Source organism: Amphiprion ocellaris, chromosome 5, assembly GCF_022539595.1.
Source record: "Amphiprion ocellaris isolate individual 3 ecotype Okinawa chromosome 5, ASM2253959v1, whole genome shotgun sequence".
Classification (NCBI taxonomy): Eukaryota; Metazoa; Chordata; class Actinopteri; family Pomacentridae; genus Amphiprion; species Amphiprion ocellaris.
The window spans coordinates 30,505,016-30,527,256 of NC_072770.1; the positions used below are offsets into that span (position 1 = coordinate 30,505,016).

Consider the following 22,241-nt stretch of genomic DNA (forward strand, 5'->3'; position numbering starts at 1 on the left):
TAGTGTGCGATCACTCTATAAAACATGATTGTTTCCTGTCACCACTCTGTCTAAACTGACCTCCAGCAGGAAGTCTGAGGCATCGTGGACACACAGCACCAGGCTCCCCACTCGCGCCATGTTGTTGACGTAAGAAAAGCTGATGAGGCCTACTGTAGCCAGGTGATGGATGAACATAATCAGGAAGTCCTGAGATTAAAAAGGGGGAGAGGGATGGTTAGAGTGCTGCACATGTACACAGAATGAATACTAAAGAACACTGATTGGAGATTAAAGATAACACATTTGTAAAAATAAAATAACTACGGCAGCCGTTTTGGGATAAATATGGCAACAAATAACATATTGAACATATAGCAGATTACTAAAACAACAAAATGCAACAGGAATTAAAGCTGTGATCAAGTACGAAAGCTAAAGAGACAGAACATGCATGCATAAAACAGCTCACACCATCAAAGAACAGACTAGAACAAAATCCAGGTGGCAATTACTCTGGGGAAAATGTGCTTTAATTGAGCAGAGATGGAAAAGAGGTCGCAGGGGAAGCATGGGGATTTTTTTTTTCCAAAGAAGCTGATCAGCTTGCGTGAGCTGTGACAACAAATACACAATCATCTTTAAATGGGATTTATGGTCTGTCCATACTGCATGCCGGATAGCCTCACAAATATCCGCCCACACATTTCTGACATCAGATATGGTGCATCTGTGACAATGATTTGATCTAACTATTAACCAAAAGCCTGTTTGGACTGAATCCAAAACAAACATACAGCTATGTAAAAAAACAACATTAAAAAAAATAGGTACATCCCATTGAAAAGGTTTTTTTTTCCTAGCAAACACTTGATCCTCTTTGAAACAATGTCACCAGATAATAGTGGTGCACTCAAACAAATGACATGCAGAACTGACATTTAGTGGTCCTTTTTAGACTTAATACTATAAGTCAGTACACTCCTACACCTGTCACACCCTGAAATCGATACATTTTGAAAAACGGGTTTCCGATTAGGTGCAAATGACAAGAACCTTCTTGAGGAGAGATGGGCGGATCTGATGTTCAGGCTCTGGTGCGCTCCTTTTTATTGAAGTGGTATAATTAAGCAGCCAAGATGCCGAGATCTAAAAAGCTCTCTAAAGCTGTCAGAAAAGTCTGCTTTGGATTTAAAAAGAAATAAATCATTCTACTTTAAAAATCCTCTACAAGTACATTTTAAACGAGCACAAGTTTGTCCAGAACTAGCAAATTCAGTCCAGGAGCACGACTGTTTAATGGAAGAAAGTAGTTTCCAAGAACCAATTGTTGTTAGTGTCAAAGTGCATGTGTCTACGATCAGAAAGAGATGTCACAAATCTGATCTGCATGGGAGGTGTGCCGGGAGGAAAAAGTCTTTGCTGCCCAAAAACAACATCAGAGCAAAACTACTGTTTGCCAATGAATACACAGACAAAGAGCACTTCTTTTGAAATAATGAAGTATGGTGGTGGAAACTGTTTTTCGCTCGCTTCACTGCCTCAGGGACCACACAGCTTGCAGTCATTGATTCAACTATAAATTCTGTTCAAAATTAAACTTGAGGTCATCGGTCCAAATGCTGAATTTGAACCAGAAGTGGGCCTTTTAACAAGATAATAATCCTCAACTACCAATACTGGCTCCAAAAGACCAGTCCAAATTTCAATCAAATTAAAATCTTGTGGGAGAATTTCAAATTGGCAGTACATGTAAGAAAGTTCTCAAACATCAATTTTCACTGAACAAGTGGTCAAAAATGCCAGCAAGCCCGTGTCAGAAACTGAGGAGCAAATCATGCAAAACGCCTACAAAAAGTTGTGCCAACACGAGCTTATAAGGCCAAGGGTGCACTTGTTTTCACAAAACAATATTACATAATGTTATTTTTGACTGAAAAAGCAATTTTTCCTTGTTCAACTACACCACATTTATCTATATGTACTGTTTGAATGAGGGCAGAATATTTGCTTGTCCCGATATGATGAAAATGCCCATGATTTCCATGTATTTTTTCACACGAATGCACAGATGACCCTTCGATAATTTTTAATATGTAAAGCCAATACATAAAATAAATGGATCCACATACACAACAGTTTAGTGTGAAGGGATTAGGTATGTGTTTAGTGTCTGTCAGCATCAAAGCAAAAACTGTCTTTCAGCTCCAAACATCACGCTAGTACAAATTCAGTTCAACTGTTACAAAATGACAGTTGAACTGAAAAGACAGAGTCAATAATCTTGGTGTGCTCTTTTATAAAACTCTTTCGTTTGAGTTCCATATTAAAGAGGTGACCAGAGTGGCCTTTTTTCACCTCAGAAACATCGCCAATATTAGACCAATTCTGTCATTTCAGGATGCTGAGGTCCTAATTCATGCCTTTGTTTCGTCACAGTTAGACTACTGTAATGTCCTTTTATCAGGTCTGCCAAAGAAGAGCCTTCCTGGTCTGCACATGGTCCAGAACGCAGCAGCTCATGTTCTGACCAGAGCAAGTAGATAGGAGAATATCACTCCAGTGCTGGCCTCTCTGCACTGGCTACCTGTTCAGGTTAGAGCAGACTTTAAGGTGCTGCTGCTAACATACAAAACTGTAAATGGAATTGCTCCATTGTACCTGTCAAACTTGGTGAACTCGTATGTCCCCACTCGTGTTCTCCGTTCCCAAGGGACTGGGCTTCTGAGTGTCCCAAAGGTCCGTAAAAAGACGATAGGGGAACGGGCTTTTTCTTTCCGTGCACCAACATTGTGTCAGGCATCTTTCATCAATCTATTTAAAACAAAGCTGAAGACCCACTTGTTTACTGCTACATATGAATCTTAAACTGTTTACTTTACTGATGTCTTTTGTATTCTTTTGTTTTTATTATTTTATCTCTGTGTACAGAACTTTGACTGAAAGCTCTTTATAAATCAATTTATTATTATTATTATTATTATTATTATTATTATGAATAATAAAATGGAAAGAAATGGTAGTTTGTCCTCATAAAGGTCAAGGAAAAGCAAATATGGCAAAGTGCAACAATGTGCCTGCTTGCAAACACTCCATGACATTCACAAAAAAATAAAAACAGCATGGTCAGTGTGAGAGGGTAGATGAGGTTTGGTAGCAGCATTACCAAAACAGCTAAATGTACTGAATTTCGTCACCACGATTTCTTAACAGGCAACGCTCACTCTTTAAGAGGAAATAGACATTTAAAACTGAACTAAACTACAGTCTGACTCAACGGCTGTGCTATTATCACGCAGCAAGATGTAGACAGCGAGAGGAGATATAGGTGAAAGATTAACAGTGTGGAGCGCCCGAAGACAAACACAAAGGTGGAGACTGAAGAGCTCGGCTAGAAGGGAGGGCATGTGCATCTGACAGCCGAGTCATCTGGGCTGACAGCAGCAGTGGACAGACAAAGGTCTACAACAGACTTACTGAGTGAGAGAAAAAATCATGGGTTCAGCATTAATTTAAATCAGTATACATTCAGCTGTTCTGATATTCTGTTGAACCTGCATTACCATTAATGCACTTTATGTCAGATGCCATTAACAGAAGGTACACCTATTTTTTTCACCAACATGTATGTTAACATCTTCTGCATGTGGTATATTAAATACAGATTCAAGTTCTGCACAGTGCGTCATCTACCCAGCAAAGTGTAAGGTATATCTTTATCGTTTAGCGTGCTGGGTCTTTTGATTGTTTGGAAATACCTTTAACGTACATATTTACACTTGGAAGAAAGGGAAGTGCAAAGGGCGAGAAATGGAAAATTGGATTTTCCTACATGAACAAAAGCCTTTAACTTGACAAACACACATCTACCGAAAGCAATCCGCTGAGCATCGTCACTTAAACAACAAGAAAAGCACTCAGAGAGCGCAGTACTCCACCAAGACAGTTCATTCCTCAATTTGTGTCTTCAGAAATCACGGCAACATAGAATCTGGCCATTTAATATAGATCGACCCACAAACTAACTAACTAAATAAATAACTACCTTGCGTGAGCACAGGCATGTTTTGTGCATGCGTACGTTATGTACAGATACTGAATTGCGTGACCGAAATACGTAGCGGGTCGAGTGAATTAATGCAGGTAATTTACACGGCGTTCACTTGTTGTCATGGTTACGGTGACACCGTGCCGGCCACTATATCTCACAATGGGAAATCCTAAACAAATCCGTGGATCCAGACTATAAGCTGCATCACTGCCAAAATCTAATGAGGTGGTCCTTTCTGACCTTCCCTGAAAATTTCATCCAAATCTGTTTGTCTATTTTTGAGTAATGTTGCAGACGGACAGACAGATGGACAGACAAACGTACGCCGATCGTAACACAACTCCACCACGTTCCCTGGCGGAGTAATAATGTTAAACTAACCTGAATTTGGAAAAAAATAAAAAAAAGAGACCAGGCTGTTCAGTTTAAAGAAGCATTATATTCCTGGTATTTCCTGTATCTCAACATTAAAGGAAAGTGTTTGCAGCTGTAACTAAGTCCAGCTCTAATACGCTGGCATCCTGTGGAATTTCTGTAATTCTAATAGACTTAGGCCTGCTCCATCCTGCAATCACATGACAGTGGATGCCTTCATGCTGAAAATACGAGGCATTCACAGACCGAGCAACATCAGCTGCAGCCCGCCCCCTCACAAAAAACAAAAAACGTGACCCTCTTGAATTACATCAACTGTAACTGCATTATTATTTGAGATAATGCAAACACACAAGTCTGGGTTATTCTTAATGCACTTTGACTGATGTGCATTCATCTGAAAAACTCTGCAACACAAACACACACACACACACGCACACCTATCCACACAGTCGCTGCCAAATCAGGAACCATGAACAATTGGCCAATGTTTAACAGGGAGTGGCAACTGTGGAGTATCTAGTGTGGTCAAATCTAACTGACACTGGGCCAACGTTCCTCTCACCTTCCTTTTTATGTCGGTGAACTGGGAGAACATAAGTGACCAGTAGAAGGCCAGTTCTGTCACGTAGTAGTGATAAAGACCCGGAGTCATGACCTGAGGAGACACAGAGCAGAGACACGTTAAGTGACTCGATTCCAATAAGAACTTTCTATAGTGTGACCACCACTGTTGAACAATGTTTCAGGTCATCATAACACACATCCTGACCGAGTGAGTCACCGACATGACAAAGTTTACTTAAGCAATAAGGTCTGACGAGCTGTGCTTTCCAAAGAACTGTGTCATGCCTGGGAAGGTCTCTAGTTTAACTCAACACGAGGAGTGTCAAAACTCATTTTAGTTTGAACCAATTTGATCTGAAGTGGGCCGGACCAGTAAAATCAGAGCAAAATAACCTATAAAAAAAAACACAACTCCAAATTTTCCCTTTGTTTCAGTGTAAAAAAGTATGTTCTGAAAATGTTCGCATTTAAGGAATTATCTCTTTACAAACAACAACCTGAAATTTCTTAAGAAAAATAAATCAAATTTCCACAGTATAATGCCTTAGTTTATCATTTACACATTACAACTTACAGATCACAGTGTCTACAAAGACACAAAACATTCAGTCTCAGGTATCTGGAACTGAACAACATGGCATTTTATTTTATGATCAAAACGAAACAAAACGACAAAAAAAGACCAAAAAACAACAAAAACAAGACAAAATATTACAAAAATGAGACACAAAATTACAAAAATGAGATCGACACAAAACAAAAAAAGGCACAAAAAAATTAGCTAAAAAAGTTACAAAGCGACAAAAAAATGAACAAAAACGAGACAAAACATGACACAAATGACACAAACGAGACAAAAAAATGACAAAACGAAACAAAACGACCACAAAATAGACAAAAAACACAAGCGAGAGAAAAAGGAAACATGAAACGACAAAAACAACACACAGAACAACAAATAAAGCAAAACACAAAATGACAAAAATAAGACAAAAAACACAAGTGAGACAGAAAGGAAACAAAACGACAAAAGTCAGACAAAAAAAGGCAAAAAAAACCAAAAACAAGATGACAAAATAACAATCAGCAATCTAGTATTTTACTTTATGGCCATAACAACTTGTCACGGTCTAGAAATAGTTTTACATTTATAGATTTACAAATTTACAATCTGCAGTTAATGTCTTCTCTGTAATTTTTACACTTTACAAAGTCGTGCCGCGGGCCGGATCAGACCCTCTGGCGAGCCGACTTTGGTCTGCAGGCCGCATGTTTGACACGCCTGCTCCACACGATCACTCTTAAAAAATACATGAAGATATTCTGCATACTGTCGTGGGTGAAGGGGTTAACACAATGCAATACAATCATCATATTAGTTTTTTGCTAATTAAATGAATTCATAAAAAAAATGTAAATTAATTATGCATATATAGTACACATCACATATATATTGACACAACCAGAGATATTAAAATGGACAAAATAATAGGGTATAAACCATATGACAAACTTCCAGAATATTGCGATTTATTTCATCACATCACCCAACATTAATGGTCATTTTAAATCACAAGCAACACTTGAGTGTCTGAAAGATTGGTGATCATTCCTAACATACCTAAAAGTAACTGAACATGGAGGAATCAACAGAAGTACCACACCTACATGCTATTTAAACTTGTCACACCGCTTTTCATGATACAATATCATATATTTTAGAACAGGAAGTGTAGTAAAACCACAGAGATACAGTCAATGTTTCTGTTTTCACATTCTGTCCCATTTAAGTGTGGCTAGTAAAAAAAAACAAATCAAGATTAGTAACTTTTGTGAACATGGGTGCAGCATATTATTTTGTACATGTGCACATAAGTAATGCAGTCCAGTCACCATCCAATCCATGTTTAGTTCTTGACACTGTAGGCTCAACTTTGGAATTAGCTTATAAAGTTAATACTATTGTTAAATTGGACTGCACTCGAGAAAGACTCAGAGACAGAGATGAGAGCTGCATCCTACCTGATAGGGATAACCGTACCAGCACTGCCGTGTATCCCACAACCAAGGGGACTAAAAACAGATAATAGAAAAAATGCACATTAGCACAGCAAACACTTGTTAATTCCATTATCTGTCAATATCAATCAAATAATATACCAACAGCAAATTTTCTCCACCCTGTTTATCGCTGTGGGCTGCAGAGTGGCTTGGTGGTTAACACCATCGCCTTGCAGCTAGAAGATCCCCGGTTCGTGTCCCGGCCTGGGCCTGGGATCATTCTGTGTGAAGTTTGCATGTTCTCCCTGTGCATGTGTGGGTTCTCCAGCTTCCTTCCACAGTCAAAAAACATGCTGAGGTTAACTGGGGATTCTAAACTGTCCGTAGGTGTGAATGAGGGTTTGATTGTTTGTCTCTATGTGTAGCCCTGTGATAGACTGGTGACCTGTCCAGAGTCAGCTGGGATAGACTCGAGCCCCCATGAGGACTGAGTAGTGTATGGATGGAAGCATGGATGGATGGATGGAAGGATGGATGGAAGCATGGATGAATGGATGGAATGATGGATGGATGGATGGATGGATGGATGGATGGATGGACTGAATGATGGAAGGATGGAATGAATGATGGAAGGATGAAATGATTGATGGATGTATGGATGGATGGAATAATGGATGGATGGATGGGTGGATGGAATGATGGATGGATGTTTATAAGTTTCAAAGCTTCTTTTGCTCACCTGCCACAGAAACCGGAACCCATAGGTAAATATGTACAAATAAAATGTAAATCTCCACCTAGAGGCAAAAGAAAAGAAATTATGACTGAATTCACAGTAAAACACATTAAAAATCTAACATAAACACATACAAGCCCCAATCATTACAATATATGCAATATCTTAGACCCCTACTAAATATAAAAATCTAAAGACAGGTCATGACAAGAAACACATCTTGAAGAACCAGGTAAAATCTGATGGTCTAAATCTCCACCCGGTGCTCACAAATATAGAACCACTGGAACATATGCACGCTATCACCCTGCATTTGCACAAAAAACACAACCACTGTGTACTCAGGCCTGCAAAGAGGTTAAAGGTGAACACAATGGGAATTAACCTACATGCTCTCGCAGAACTTGGTGTGTGTGCTGGGTTTATCTTGGTTCCTGCGGTGTCTGAACCAGCGCTGGACCTTCCGCACTTCCCAGTCCAGCTGCTTGGACAGGCCATCCAGATGGCGGGAGTCTGGATTCTGTCACAAGACAGAAGAAAAAGCAAACAACTAAGTTTAGAATAAGAAACCCAACTGGGACAAAAAATATGCTTGGACTTGTATACGTAGCATTCTGTCCATGAATTATTGCAATTTTGCAAACAATTCACTATTTAGGCTTTCATTTCTGTGACTTAAAAGAGCATGTGAAGATAGCAAATTTTAAAAAAAGATCAAACATTTCAGTCAAAACTGCAAGCAGCTACATGAGTTGGGATGTGATACAATACAAGTCACGACTGTCCCCAACTTAAGACCCTTCAAACTCCTGAGTGTCTTACAGACTCTATTGTGCACTTTTGGGAATTATCTGATTTTACATTATGATACTATTTGCAGTTCATGAATGTAAAGGAAATACTGAAATCTGAAATTTATTCATCAGGAACACAGAAAAATTTTAAAATGCAAGCCCAGTGTGTGACCGCCAGTGTTTTGAGGATGATACATCACATTATCTCTGCTGTGGTTGCAGGCATTCTTTTGAATCTAAATGCAAGTATCAAGATTTTTAGATTTTACAGGGGTTAGCATTTTCGCCTTGCAGCTAGAAGATCCTCGGCTTGTGTCCCGGCCTCCCCCGATCTTTCTGCATGGATAGATTTTACCATTCCAGATGCTTAAATGTGATGATTTGCTGCTTTTCTTTGCCACACACACACTTGATATATTTGGCATTTAAACAATTGGTCAGACAAAAAAAGACATTTCACCTTGGGCCATGGGAAATATATATTATCATTTTATCATGAAAATTATGGATTTATTATACATCTATCATTTCTATGATTCTTTTGCTTCTTCTTTTTTTGACCGGACAAAACATTAATCAAGTATTTTGAAAAAATAGTCAGCAGATAATCAATAATAAATAATAATCAGTAGCTGCAATCCTAGAACAAAACCTTTATAAAAATCTATCATTAGCACAGTTAGCCAAAACAGAGCTAGGAATGAGTCAGATGAACTGAATAAAGCGCTCGGGGCAGCATTCAAATCAGAATTAGAACTGGAAAATAAGGATTTTTCTGAAAGCCTTGATGAGTCTGACTTGTATGAAGACAAAAATGTTATAAAACCAAACAAATATGGCTGCATCCTGTCAACTAAAACATCTGTCGTTCTATGTTACTAATCCTACATTTAATGGGTATGCAGTTTGATTTTCAACATACTTTCTTTAAAACTTTACACGACCAACTTGGCAATTGTGTATCAATCTGGAGTTGTCAGATAATTAATTATCAGTGATACTCCTTTAAATAAATGCTTCTTTAAAGGAGAAAGAGATGGCCCATACCTTTGTGATGGATGTAAACACTTTCTCCAGCACTGCATTGGGCTGAGCTCTTCTTCCAAAACCTTGCTGAATGTGGAGACTTCGGGCACAGGCGCTGGCAATAAATCTGTGACGGAGGTGAGAGATAGAGAATCACTGCTGTTAAAATGATCATGCATGCAAACTCTTTCAGTGAAATGTATATGGCCAGTTTAGACAGTGTTTTATGACTTGTTCTGATCACATAGCAACCCTTAGTATGGTCCCTTTATGCATTTACAACTGTGTTTAATCTGAACAGAAATGAAAAGCGACAGCTCTGTTTTTGACATTAGGAGGTATGAGACTAGAGTTTCTTTGTTGTAGACTGGAGTATAATAGATAGAGAACATCAGCGTACACTGACAGTGATCTACAGTCACTACTACTGTACAATACAGTGTACTACAGGAGCATCACATCATCTATTAGATATTTTCAGGGGAATGCCACTTAATCAGACTGACAACCTGCAGCGATCAGTTACCAGTTTAAGCTGGAGCTGTCTTTTGGGTTTAATTTGTTTACAATGTGTTTGCCAAACATTTTCTTCCCGTCTTATCTCTCTGACTGTGCCAATACGCTACATCTGCTGCGTGCGGGAATCAGAGGCATTGAGCGTGGGTAATGTTGCATGTTGCATTAGCCTGAGTGGCTAATGGCTGGCAATGGATAAAATGAAGTCAAATCTTGCTGAAGGGGAGCTTTGCAGAATCCTCTGTGATTCTTGGATGTCGTCTTCATTCTGGGAACACTGTGACCCCGCGTGATCTGTTGCAGATCTGCTTTGCATTATGACTCAGCTGCCACTCAGCCTGAGAAGGAGTCCTTTGTTTACCGCAAATGTTTATTTGACTAACATTAGGAAATGCTGATGCTCTGCTGTGATGTGATGTCATAGGTAAACCAAGAGGTTTATGGTGTCACATACCAAACTGCTGGCTTAAATCTGTTACTGTCAGTATACAAACTATGGCAACAATATGTGCAAACAATGGTTTATTAGCTACTACAGGCCACTTTTGTTTGTGAAGCTTTCATGTACGTCTGAAATGAGCATAAATCCTTCTTTTTCTCTTTCATAATTCAAAATGTAGAACAAATTAAGATGCAGGGTAAATTTCTGTATCCATTGGATTGAGCCTAACAGGCGGTATGGGCCAGATTTAGGTCTCAGAGTGATACTTGTGCAGATCGTGCCGCTGCAACAATGGGTGCCTGTGAGTAGAAATACAATGACCTTCAGATACACAGCTTTGAGTTATCAAAAAGCAAGTAAAAACATGGTTCTCCAAGCATCCCTAGAAAAACGCAGCTGACATAAAGTGCTTCTAAGCTTAGAAACGGCAGAGGACGAAGGTGGACTGGAGCACACACATTTAGTAATTAATTAAAGGTTGTGAATTAATATGTTGGATTGACTCCCCTTTAACCAAAAAAGCATCAAAGAAAACTAAGCTGAACTGTCCCTTTAAATCCTATTATTGACAAGCAGAATAAAAAGGATCAATCATTTACAAGGTTGTGCATCGTCAGTGTGGCTGCTAAAAATTACACCAAAACTCTTGAAGAAAGGCATTCCTTTGAACTGTGAACATGGATCGTCTTCTCCAACAAGGGGCAAAAAGAGAAACAAAAATTTGAAGCTGCACTAAAGTTCACGTGACAGACAATGAAGTCGTGGGTTTGTTTACAGAGTCCTTTTGTAAGCTGCTTTTTCTGGTCCGTGCCTGGGGCTGTTGTAAAAAAAATCATGGACATAAATCCCAGTTCACAAAGTTAGTCATAGATTTATCTCTGCTTTAAATCTTTAAATGTATAAATACACAAATATGTTGGTAAAGAAGAAAAAGTCCAAGCTTCCTTTCAAAAACTACACCACGACAAATGTCGCTTTTCACTTGGGAAGAGTTATAAAAAAACTACACAGCAAACAGTTTGTCTTCTTCTGTGCAAAGACATGGCATGAAAATGTACAGTAATATAGCTGCACTGATAGTACATTGTAGTACTAATGGTATTGTATAAGTCACCACAATTCCCACAAAGACCCGTGGTATTTCAGAGATTCTGGGAATTGTGTCCTGCAGGCACATAGGACTACAATGTTGTGAAGCTGTTTTGTAAACTGTAGTTTGGCTTGAACCTCTGACCTTTTAGCTAACCGTATGCCTCTTGTTAATGAGAACTGCAATTCTTCTGACTAAAATTAGACTACTGAGGGAAGTTTGAGGCAAGTGACTCGGTGAATGGAGAAAGAAAAATGCCCACCTACAAATTCAAATGTCATGGTAGTACCTGATGATGTGATCATACAGCTGGCATGAAATAAAAACGTACTATTTTATAAATCTCTTTCAAGTCAGTTTATCAAGGATTTCAACCACATTAGTACCAAATGCACTCAACATTTACTGTCTATGGTGAGTTTTTTCAGGTAAGTCTGTATTACTAAATTTCATCCTGTCTATATAAAGCAAACAAATACAAATCAAAGCTTGACTTTCTAACCCAGATATCTCATGCTCTAATTTTCCACTTGAGGACTCATTTTCAGGAGAAAGGCTCCCTTGGGGAATGATCATACAAGATGCAGGAGTGTTTAATAAAGGCTAAACCTCACTAACAGCAGATCTGTTACAGAGGAATTTGAACATATAGAGCTCTCATAATACTAGTAAACAGCCTGACATAATCAGGTTCCTCAAGTACTGCCTCGACAATACTGAAGAGGTACTGAACCGTGAAATCCTCTATATGTTGAAACTTCCATTGTCTCACCTGTGAATCTGCAGTTCACTACAAATTAGCTTGAGCTATTGTGTTGCATTATGGGTAAAGCAGAGAAAAAACACTGAAAAGAGAAAGTACTGTAATGCTTTGTATCTGATATGAATGCACTCTAGCTTCTTGTTCTCCTTGGTTTTTTTGCCTCCTTTGCAGCGAGAACCAGATTTACCTCTCAGCACTTTGCTCTCCTTGTCCTCAAGTGGCATTTAGCTGATAGCAATGGCAAGTATGTGGATCAAAAAAGCTTTGTTATACAACTATCACGCCATCTAAACTAGACGGTTAATATTAACCTATATTCACAAAGTTAAAAGAAGGCAGGCGAGTGAGTCGAGACAAGTGAGATGCCTCCATTTGGTTCCTTAAGTGACCTTTGAGGAGCAACTTCACTTCACAAACTGTGTAAACTTTATGACAGTGAAAACGGGTCAAAAAAGCAGTGCAGGGATGAGTCTGAGGCCCTGAGGTGCGAATGAACGAACAAACCAAGGCACATTTTTCAAATACGTCAGACTGGATAGATCAGTTCCATGTGGCATGATGCTGTTAAACATTACTCAAGGCAATCCGCATTTCACTGTATAAGTGCACCCTAAGCATAAAACACTTTTAACAAGACCTAAGTGATTAGCACTTTGAGCTCGGCGGTGTTAAAGTCTGCTTCACTCAACGGCGCGGCGTTAACTTCACTCTCTAAGAATCTCTCCATTAAACCATTACCCGGTCACATGGGTAAACCAAAAGACGAGCTGATGCGACACAGATACAGGCAACAGGCTCGGCTCTTCTGCGAGCGCAGGCCCTTCAGATTTATGATAAACAGGAGCTGAATCGACAAATATCCCACGCAAGCCCGAGCCTGAGGTGCCGATTGGAGGACAGCGGCAACAGGAGAGGGAAAAGTGAGAGACGTAAGCTAATCTATTTATGTTAAATGTCAAAACATCCCTGTTCCTTGGCAGAAACTGACCACTCCAACATACACAATGACTGTTACCAGGAGACAGGCTTGGCGTGGTCTGTGTACATGGATGCCAGTGGCCCTGATGGCTGTGAAGGGAAGAGCAACGAGCTGCATACGACCTTGACTGTGGAAAACTCCCCAGTTCCAGGGCCGAGGCCGAGGCACAGACTCAGCTCTATTCATAGCACAGGACTAGAAGTAATTGTAGTTCGTTTCAAAACAGAAATGACAGTTACACGGATATGGGGGAGAGACGATGTTACATTACCAGGGCAAAGCACAGAACAGAACCCTGAACAAGGGGAACGTTTAATGTCAAAATTCACTTTCCGAAGACGATAAAACACCTGCTAGTTTGAGAGGAAAATGGCCAAAAATGGGTCACAACAGATCATGAGGTCAAGTCTGGCTAATTATAATCTCATGCACATCTCATATTGGAGTCTTAACACTGTTTCAACTCATGACACAGCTTACCAGGACCAGCACACACACAAAACAGCCTGGCTGCTCTCATCTACAAAGTCAGTGCCAGGAGCAAAGCAACGATTATGATCAAACAAGAACGAACTGGTCGTGAAGAGGAGGAGGAGGAAGGGGGAGGCCTGGCTGTGCCGAGCGCAACCATCACGTTAGTCAGAGAGAGGAACTGCCTGTAGGTACAAGAGGAATCCTGCAGATACGCTTGATTAATACATCTAAAAATGCAGCCTTTTGAGGACAAAGGCGAATACTTTTACAGACGGCAACAGAAGACGGTGAAATGCGACACTTTGATAGGCTGCATTAAAGGTGGAGTCTGCAATTCTGGAGCAAGATTGTCGATATTTAGCTCGTTTGGCCAGTTTACAGGTGCCAGATTTATCACACCACCCCTCCCTTTCCCCCTGTCCAGCTCACGAGCTCAAATGTGCATAGACGTGCGCAGGACATGCTGGAATAATGTTGTGTGGTTCTGCTGAAGCCACTGTATTTGTTTCTCATTTACAGAGTCACGGTTGTGTATGAATACCGCATTATTCTCGTGACAGAGCCAATTTATCACATCTTCCGGACATGTTATCACACAGTACAGCTGTCTGAAAAAACACTGAGAAAGGCATACGAGCAGCAGGAAAGCCTTACATGTCTTCACTGCTGCTGAAACGTTTAAAAAGGCTGACATAATTGAAGTGACAACTGAAAAAAAAAACACTGAAATTGCAGGGAATTTGGTCTTTGACTGTAATAAAAAGTGCATGAACAGTGGATGCTGTACTTTCTGCTGTTCACAGGTGAACACTTGAGGCATGGATTGGAAATAGAGCTGCAACTTAACGTCTGGTTTGATTAGTTTTCTCTCGATCGACAACCAAATCACTGCAGAGCTAACTGGGAGTGTCGAAGTGCAACCACCACTTAAAGAGCAAAGTCAGTTCAAACATCATGTTTTAACAGAAAAGCTCAATTATTGTGTAGGCAAAGTGGACATTTCATCATTTGTCTTCACTGGTTTTGGCAATCATAATCTGGATACAATATAAAGTCGAGAAACAGCTGAAAAAAAAATACAGTGTTGAGATAACTGAAAACAGAGTCTGCCAGATAGATAGATAGATAGATAGACAGATAGACAGATAGACAGATAGATAGATAGATAGATAGATAGATAGATAGATAGATAGATAGATAGATAGATAGATAGATAGATAGATAGATTGTAGATAGATAGATAGATAGATAGATAGATAGATAGATCGATAGATAGATAGATAGATAGATAGATAGATACATAGATAGATAGATAGATAGATACATAGACAGATACATAGATAGGTAGACTTTACTGTCTGCCCCAAACGGTGACAGAAATTTTTCTTTGACAAGGCTTCAACAATAACATATAACACATATCAAAACACACTTAAGACACAAGCTCACAAAGTACAGACATCTAAAAGAAATGTTAAAAAGAAACAGCAGCCGATTTAAAAAAAAAAAAAAGCATTGTTCAGTGTCTAATTTCATTTTGTTCAGGGTCGTTATTGCACATTAAATCAGTTCACTTTTAAAGTAGGGGCCAATCTTAATTGAGAAACTATGGGATCACGTTTTGTTGCTGTTTTGACTAGTTTCAATTTTCACCCATGACTGGTCTCGTTTGTTGCAACAGCATCAAGGCGCCTTGTTACTGTATTGTTTTAAACCGTCCCAAGAAAGCAGAAATAATTACAAGGGGTGGCCACAACATTAAGCTACTGGTTTGTTGCATCATCCAGGGGAGTCACAAGTTTCTAATTCATTTAACCCTTAGTGATTGGATCCTACACTCTTCCAAAAGTGGGTCAAAAATGACCCGTATAAGAATCAATGTGTTTTTATGCCACAGTTGTCATTTTGGTTCAAAATAATAATTTGTATTATTGCTTGTATTATATTTTAGTCCACATAAGAAAAAATTCATGTTTGAAAGATGTTTATTTTTTACTTTATAACTGTTTTTTTTTTTTTAAATTCTGATCACTGAAAAAGAAGAATAATACACAGAACAGCAGCAGAAGAATGTCGTCTATTTTGTTGACATTTTTTCAGTCTTTTCCTCCAGCTGCTCTCTGTCCCTCCAAGTCTGTGCACTGCATCACCTCTTGTATGATTATTATCAGTGATAAAGAGCTTGAGGTAGTACTACAAATATTACATTTTTTTTAAGTATAAAAGGGAACCTAAAACTGTAAATTCAATGATATCAAAAAAAAAGTTTTTTGAGGAGTAGCTGGAAAATGAAATGACAAACACTTTTCATTACAAAGATATTGCAAGAAAACGACCTCATCGGGTCATTTTTGACCTACTTATGCATCGAAGGGTTAAAGAAAATATGTTTAAAGAATATTATATAAGAATAACTCCTGAACCTGTACATTTAGCATGGGCAGTGCAGCTTTGGGTGGGTTTGTGCAATATTTATTTATTTATTTATATGTTACTTAAATATTTATTTTCATACATATATATCTTGCATAGTATATATATTTTTTATATATATTTTATCTTTATCTGTTGTTATCGTTCTATGACACAAAGGAGATGCACTCAAATTTTGTTGTACATATGTCCAATTGTGACAGGATGCGTCTGAGAGAGCTCCCCCGTCACAACTCAACCTCATCAATGTGACCGTGTGACCGTCTTACTGCAGATGATTCTGCACGGTGCGTGTGTGCACATTGTGCGTGTTCAGTTCTGCAAAAAGTAGAGTAGGAACTCAAGCTGCAGTGTGATGTTTTCTCCTGATAAATAAATGAATGAGGCAGTCGGCTGGCGGGAGTATCGAGCGGTGACAGGGAGTAAATGCTCTCTGATAACATCACCGTGAATCCAGCCAGGCTCTCCTGGAGGACAGCCTCACATTAGAGAGCCACCGACTGGCAGCTCTGGCACCAACGACAGGTGGCTCAGCGCCAGGAGCATCTTATCGAACACCTCACCAACTCAACTTTGACACCTCCAATATCTGATTACTGCTCATTTGACCATGTCTAAAAAAAAAGCCTGACACTGAGCTTCTAGTTGGCCCTGTAGGGATCAAGTCTAGAACTACTGCAGGAATATTTAACGCTGCAGTCAGTCAGTTTGTCCCTCCTGCATTGTGTTGAAGCTTGTCCTTGAGCCTGTGTGTTTCTGTACATCATCTGCATTTCAACCACACAAACTTTGCCTTGACAGCCTGTAAGGAAATCACTTCCTCTACCTGCATTTCCACTGGAGGAACCAGTGTCTACATTAGGTTCTGTGGACGAAGCATTACCCTGTTAGAAGTGATGGCACTTTCTGAAGCTTCAGGAACAGGAACGCTGTATCAAAGTTTCATACATTTGTAAAAAAATTGCTGCTGCAAACATGCTGATTTACTTAAAGCTTACGGCTCCAGGAAGAGCAGCCCAAGAGTCCACACGTTGGTGTTCGTTTTTGTTTAGGGTGACATTCAGAGGGAATTTCAGACTGTCGTGCTTTTGATGTCAGTGGACTCATTTGCCTAATCTTCCCGGGGCTTGGAGCCAGTTCTAAAAACGCAAATCACAAGGCGCCACAGGAACTTGATGAAAGCTCCTGCAAATCAGTTCTGCTAAATTTGTTTGTTTTTGGTGAAATAGCACTCACAGAAAGCCATCTGATTAAAGGTCTCACTAATGGTGAGTCCTTGGCTCTTTTATCATTCTGTGACCCTGAAGCAAATAACTGTTTATAGTCTTGCAGTGAACTAGCAAGAGAAACACCAGGACGTGTCAGTGACAGCACCGGTTATGTGTTATACATTGTAATGAATTAACTGTCACACGCAATCAATCCAGCGGTCATGACGGTAGAGCCACACCTTGTTCAGGTGAAATGGAAGCAAGTCACACAATAGCCAATATACTTCTACACATCTGCAAGCAGATTATGACAAAATCTTTTGACACAATGCCCAACAACTAGATCAGACCTTTAATATTCCTCCACGTATCGCAGGATATTCCCACCATGTGAGCATGGTGGAATATAACACTGCATATTTATAAAATGGAAGAGATGACAGCGTTTGTAAATCAAAAACAAGACAAGTTTGTAGCATGTTGGGAAAAATGGGTTGCTTATATAAAATTTAAAAAGCCCAATTTAATTTTGAGTTTAAAAATTTACAGACAATGTAATGGTAACTCCCTAATGTTCATAAAGATGTTCACATTTCCGTTCATTTTATATTATTGTATTTTATTTTCTTGGATGGGAAATTGTCTTCTGAAAAAAGAACAAGGATAATATTGTGCACATGCTGGCACATGTGAATTGTACCCATCACTAAAAATCTAATAAAATTGAAAAACAATAAATAAATAAAACATATTCCTCCATGTACAGAACCCCTACATCCTCAATGCTACAGTTGTGAAATAAAGCAATGAAATAACGGAAATATGTGGGTCAATACATAATTGAGGGACTTTTGAAGTCTATGGGATTAATCTTGCATACATTTTTATTAAAAGTAAAAAAACGAATGTTTTTTATGTTCAATATGATCACGTCTTTACGAATTCCAGAATTGTTTATTACGGAAACAATCACTTATTAATAAAAATGACTGGATATCACTAAAATGTTAACTAAATAACCGTCCGAATTTAATAACAACCACCTTCTAATTAGCTGAACAACAATAAAATGAGCTTATTCCAGAATTGTTTTGATTGTGTTCTTTTTAAAGGTCTGCGAATTAGCTGTTAGCTATTGACCTATGAACATGGCATCTGTTATTGTAACAATGCTTCTTGTTCTGTCCCTATTAAATAAACGTATAAAAAAATTATTCAGTTGAGATAATCATGACAGGTATTTCTTTTTTGGCAAAATATCAAATTTTATATGGAAAATAACAAATTGTATCTGTGTCCGAGAAATCACTTTCAACTAAGTTAATCATTACAAAAACATCTCTCAAGGAAGTGTGTTAATTCCAGATCACATGACCTGCTCAACATGATGTCATTTCCTCCTGAAGAAACGACTGAAAGACTCCAAGGCTTTCTGAGTTATTTAATATAAAGTAGTGTGTGAGTCAAGTGTGGATTTATCACATGTCAACAGGTTTACTACAATTTCTTTTAAAATAATTTTCAATTTCAGTTTTACTCAACCGTATATGGAATACTTTTAGAAGAATCTTTCTCTAAAAATGCCATGTGGTGTTTGGTTATAGTTGTTTTATGTTGATTTTAGGCCTGAAAACTGCAAAAATGTCAACTATGATACCTGTCAACTATGCTACAAAAAGTCCCGCAATTATATATTGACACATGTAGTAATTTTAATGAATAAAAAAAAAAACTTATTTTGGTTACTTGTATTACATTCAATTGCATAAGTCTAAAAGTACTGATCTAAAAATGACTTTAGGCTATACATAAGGGCATGTAATGGTTCCCATTTCATTGGTTTTAGCTTTACTCTCCTCTAACGCTTCGATACTGGAGCAAAGTACAGTATGCAGAACGGACTCAGAAAAAAAAAAGGTAAAACTTAAAACACTGTGTCAAGTGCCGTACTGAGACTTGGAATCAAGTATGCCGTTGACATCAGTGCAGCCACCATATCAGGAAATTCAGCACCACAGTCAGTGTAAATTTAGGTCAGTGAATGTGGTTTTCCTGTTGCCACTCTGAGCCGTCAGTGGACACGAGACTCAGGTCCATCAGCATCAGTGCAAATCAGATAAGACCTCTAACGCCTGTGGTTGTCAAGCTGGACCTCATGGGTTTGTCAGACTTGATCTTCAGCATCCCTCCTCACCCTCAGGCCCGTCGTGCATCGACAGTCATGGTTTGCAGGTGGGTAACTTGTGTGTTTGACACCAGACTGACCCACCTCTGACAGGATACACCTACTCTGACATTGCCTAACATGCAAGGCCACTGCCATCCACCTTATCAGCATTCTAGTAGTAAGCTTGGGCTTATCTTATCTTTATTTGAGGAAGAAGGTCAGGCGAGTAGTAAGGCAGGTTCATAACACCTCAAGTATGCAGCCGATGGGCAAACAAATGATGGAAACTTCACTGCTGTGGGTTTGACAAAGCTAAACGCCCACAGGACATCTCGGCTTAATTGTACAGCAAGGTCTGCAGCTGGCAGGCGTCCAAAATGTGTGCTGAACCCAGAGTGTGTGTGAGATGCCTTCTCCAATTATGTGGCCTGAACAAAAGCACAGCTTAACCTTGGCACAGGTCTGCATGGGTACGCCTGATGCTGGTCATATATGTGACAACAGGCTGTGACAGGACCAGCAGACTGATGGGGAAGCTTCAGCACTTTCTAGAAGGTGTGAATCTGTGATAGTGGATAGTGATATGTTTTTCACTTTATAGCTGATTTTTTTAAAGGTTTTGATCACTGAAAAAGCAGAAGATTACACAGAACAGCAATAGAAGAATATCAAAGTCCATTTTGTTGACATTTTCCCACTCTTTCCTCCAGCTGCTCTCCGTCCTTCCAAGTTTGTGCATCATCTCTTGTATGATATTATCAGTGATAAAGAGCTTGGGGTAGTAATACAAATATTACAATTTCTTTAAAAGTATAAAAAGTAACCTAAAAATTTTAATTCACTGATATCAAAAGCATGTTTTTTGAGGAATAGCTGGAAAATGAAATGATAAACACTTTTCATTACAAAGATATTGCACGAAAACGTCTTTGCCGGGTCATTTTTGACCCATTTATGCATATAAGGGTTAAAGAAAATGTGTTTAAAGAATTTTTTTTAGAAGTGACCCCTCCAAATATGGAGGAAAATGCCTGTGTAGATTAGTATTGTTAAAGTATTCTGTCTTGGAGTTAATGACCACTGAGGTAAGTTTGGAGGAGAGTGCCAGCAAAATTACCATTTCAACTACACTTAGCCTCCTCACAGGATGTTTAATACCCATTTTGAGTACTTATTTCTCTATTAATGCTGGGAGAAATAGAAAAAAAAGAGCTGAACCACTGCCAATGAGGAAATTATGACGTTTGACATGAGAAAATAAACAGTCAATCCCAGATTGAAGCAACAGTTTAAAGAAACTGGTTCTCCAGCAGCTAGCTAACCATCATTCTGCTAGAGGGTGGGAAAAGTCAGTTTAAGGTAACTTTGGGTAAATTTCTCCACACTTACAGGAAAACTACCCACATGAGCGGCAAATACGAACCTTTCGAAGACTATCCTGACGGCGAAAATCCCCAAAGCCAGGGGCAAGGCAGTAAACAAGTGTCCGGCTTTGGGATACTCCACCCCGGGAGCTGGGTCCGCCAGATCCGCCCAGGTTACGTTGTGCGGCAACCAGAACCTCTCGTTCCAGAACCAGGCTGAGAGAGCAGCCATGTTTCACCGCCTTCCGGTCCCCCGGGTGGTTTGAAGAAACGACTTTCTGAAGCTAGAGAAAGGATGTGTGGAACTTGTTGGGCGTCTCTCCTGCCCCTGTGTCACTTGTATGATGACTTGCCACACTCAACTTTACCGCACCAGCGTCAAGACTGCCGTCACAGGACCCCCACGTCCGGTTTGCGTTTTCAAAATAAGACGCTCCGCTAGCGGAAGCAGTTGTAAAAATCAGGAAACAAGATCGCTTTGATGTTCTCCTAATTTCAGGGAAATTAAAATTAGTTGAGGTCAGAAAACAAGTGAATTTGGAAACAAAACACTTTATCATACATAGAACATACAAAGAGCTTTACGTGCACAGGTAAGACACAAAAGATAGATAGATAGATAGATAGATAGATAGATAGATAGATAGATAGATAGATAGATAGATAGATAGATAGATAGATAGATAGACAGATAGATAGATAGATAGATAGATAGATAGATAGATAGATAGATAGATAGATAGATAGATAGATAGATAGATAGATAGATAGACTTTATTAATCCCGAGGGAAATTCAAGAAAAAAAAAACTGAAAACAGTTAAACTCTGACATACACGGAGCTACTAAAGAGGCCGCCACTTGCGTGTGCGCCGGGAATAAAAAAAATACAAGACTAAAATATAATTTAATTTAGTTCATTTAGTTTAAAGAAAAACCGCACATTAAAGATATTTTTATAGAATAAATAAAACATTGATTTAGTTGATTGATCAAATAGAAAAAAAGAAGACAAACTCCAAGAAAAAAAACCTAAAATACGAAGTGTACAATAACATAGGAAAGAAATGAATTTAAATTAAGTTTAGCAAAAGTTCAGATAATGAAGATTATAGCCTTTCTGAAGTAAAATTGATCTATTAAAAGCAGTGGGGATGAAAAAAAAAAGCTGAAATTGAGGCCGATCTAAGTTCCCAGAGGAGCTGGTTCCAGTAGTTTGCAGCATAATGACTAAACACTATTTTCATTCATTCATTCATTCATTCATTCATTCA

At 38.9% G+C, this 22,241-nt stretch overlaps 1 protein-coding gene across 1 annotated transcript; it reads right to left on the reverse strand.

The window, feature by feature from the left end:
- On the reverse strand, positions 1 to 21,351 carry cers5 (ceramide synthase 5). The gene is made up of 7 exons (XM_055010471.1): positions 21,028 to 21,351; positions 9,551 to 9,656; positions 8,099 to 8,229; positions 7,713 to 7,770; positions 6,995 to 7,045; positions 4,971 to 5,063; positions 1 to 189 (listed from the first exon to the last, which is right to left on the reverse strand). Exons 1-7 carry the CDS (start codon positions 21,198 to 21,200, stop codon positions 16 to 18), a joined length of 786 nt encoding a protein of 261 aa, XP_054866446.1. The 5' UTR covers positions 21,201 to 21,351; the 3' UTR covers positions 1 to 15.
- Positions 21,352 to 22,241: the final 890 nt, after the last annotated feature.

Excerpts from the sequence above, each read along its gene's own strand:
- cers5 (XM_055010471.1), bottom strand. The coding sequence starts at position 21,200 with ATGGCTGCTCTCTCAGCCTGGTTCTGGAACGAGAGGTTCTGGTTGCCG. Across the intron at positions 8,230-9,550 it reads TGTTTACATCCATCACAAAG|AATCCAGACTCCCGCCATCT; the intron begins GTATGGGCCATC and ends GTCTTGTGACAG. Across the intron at positions 7,046-7,712 it reads GGTTCCGGTTTCTGTGGCAG|TCCCCTTGGTTGTGGGATAC; the intron begins GTGAGCAAAAGA and ends ATCTGTTTTTAG.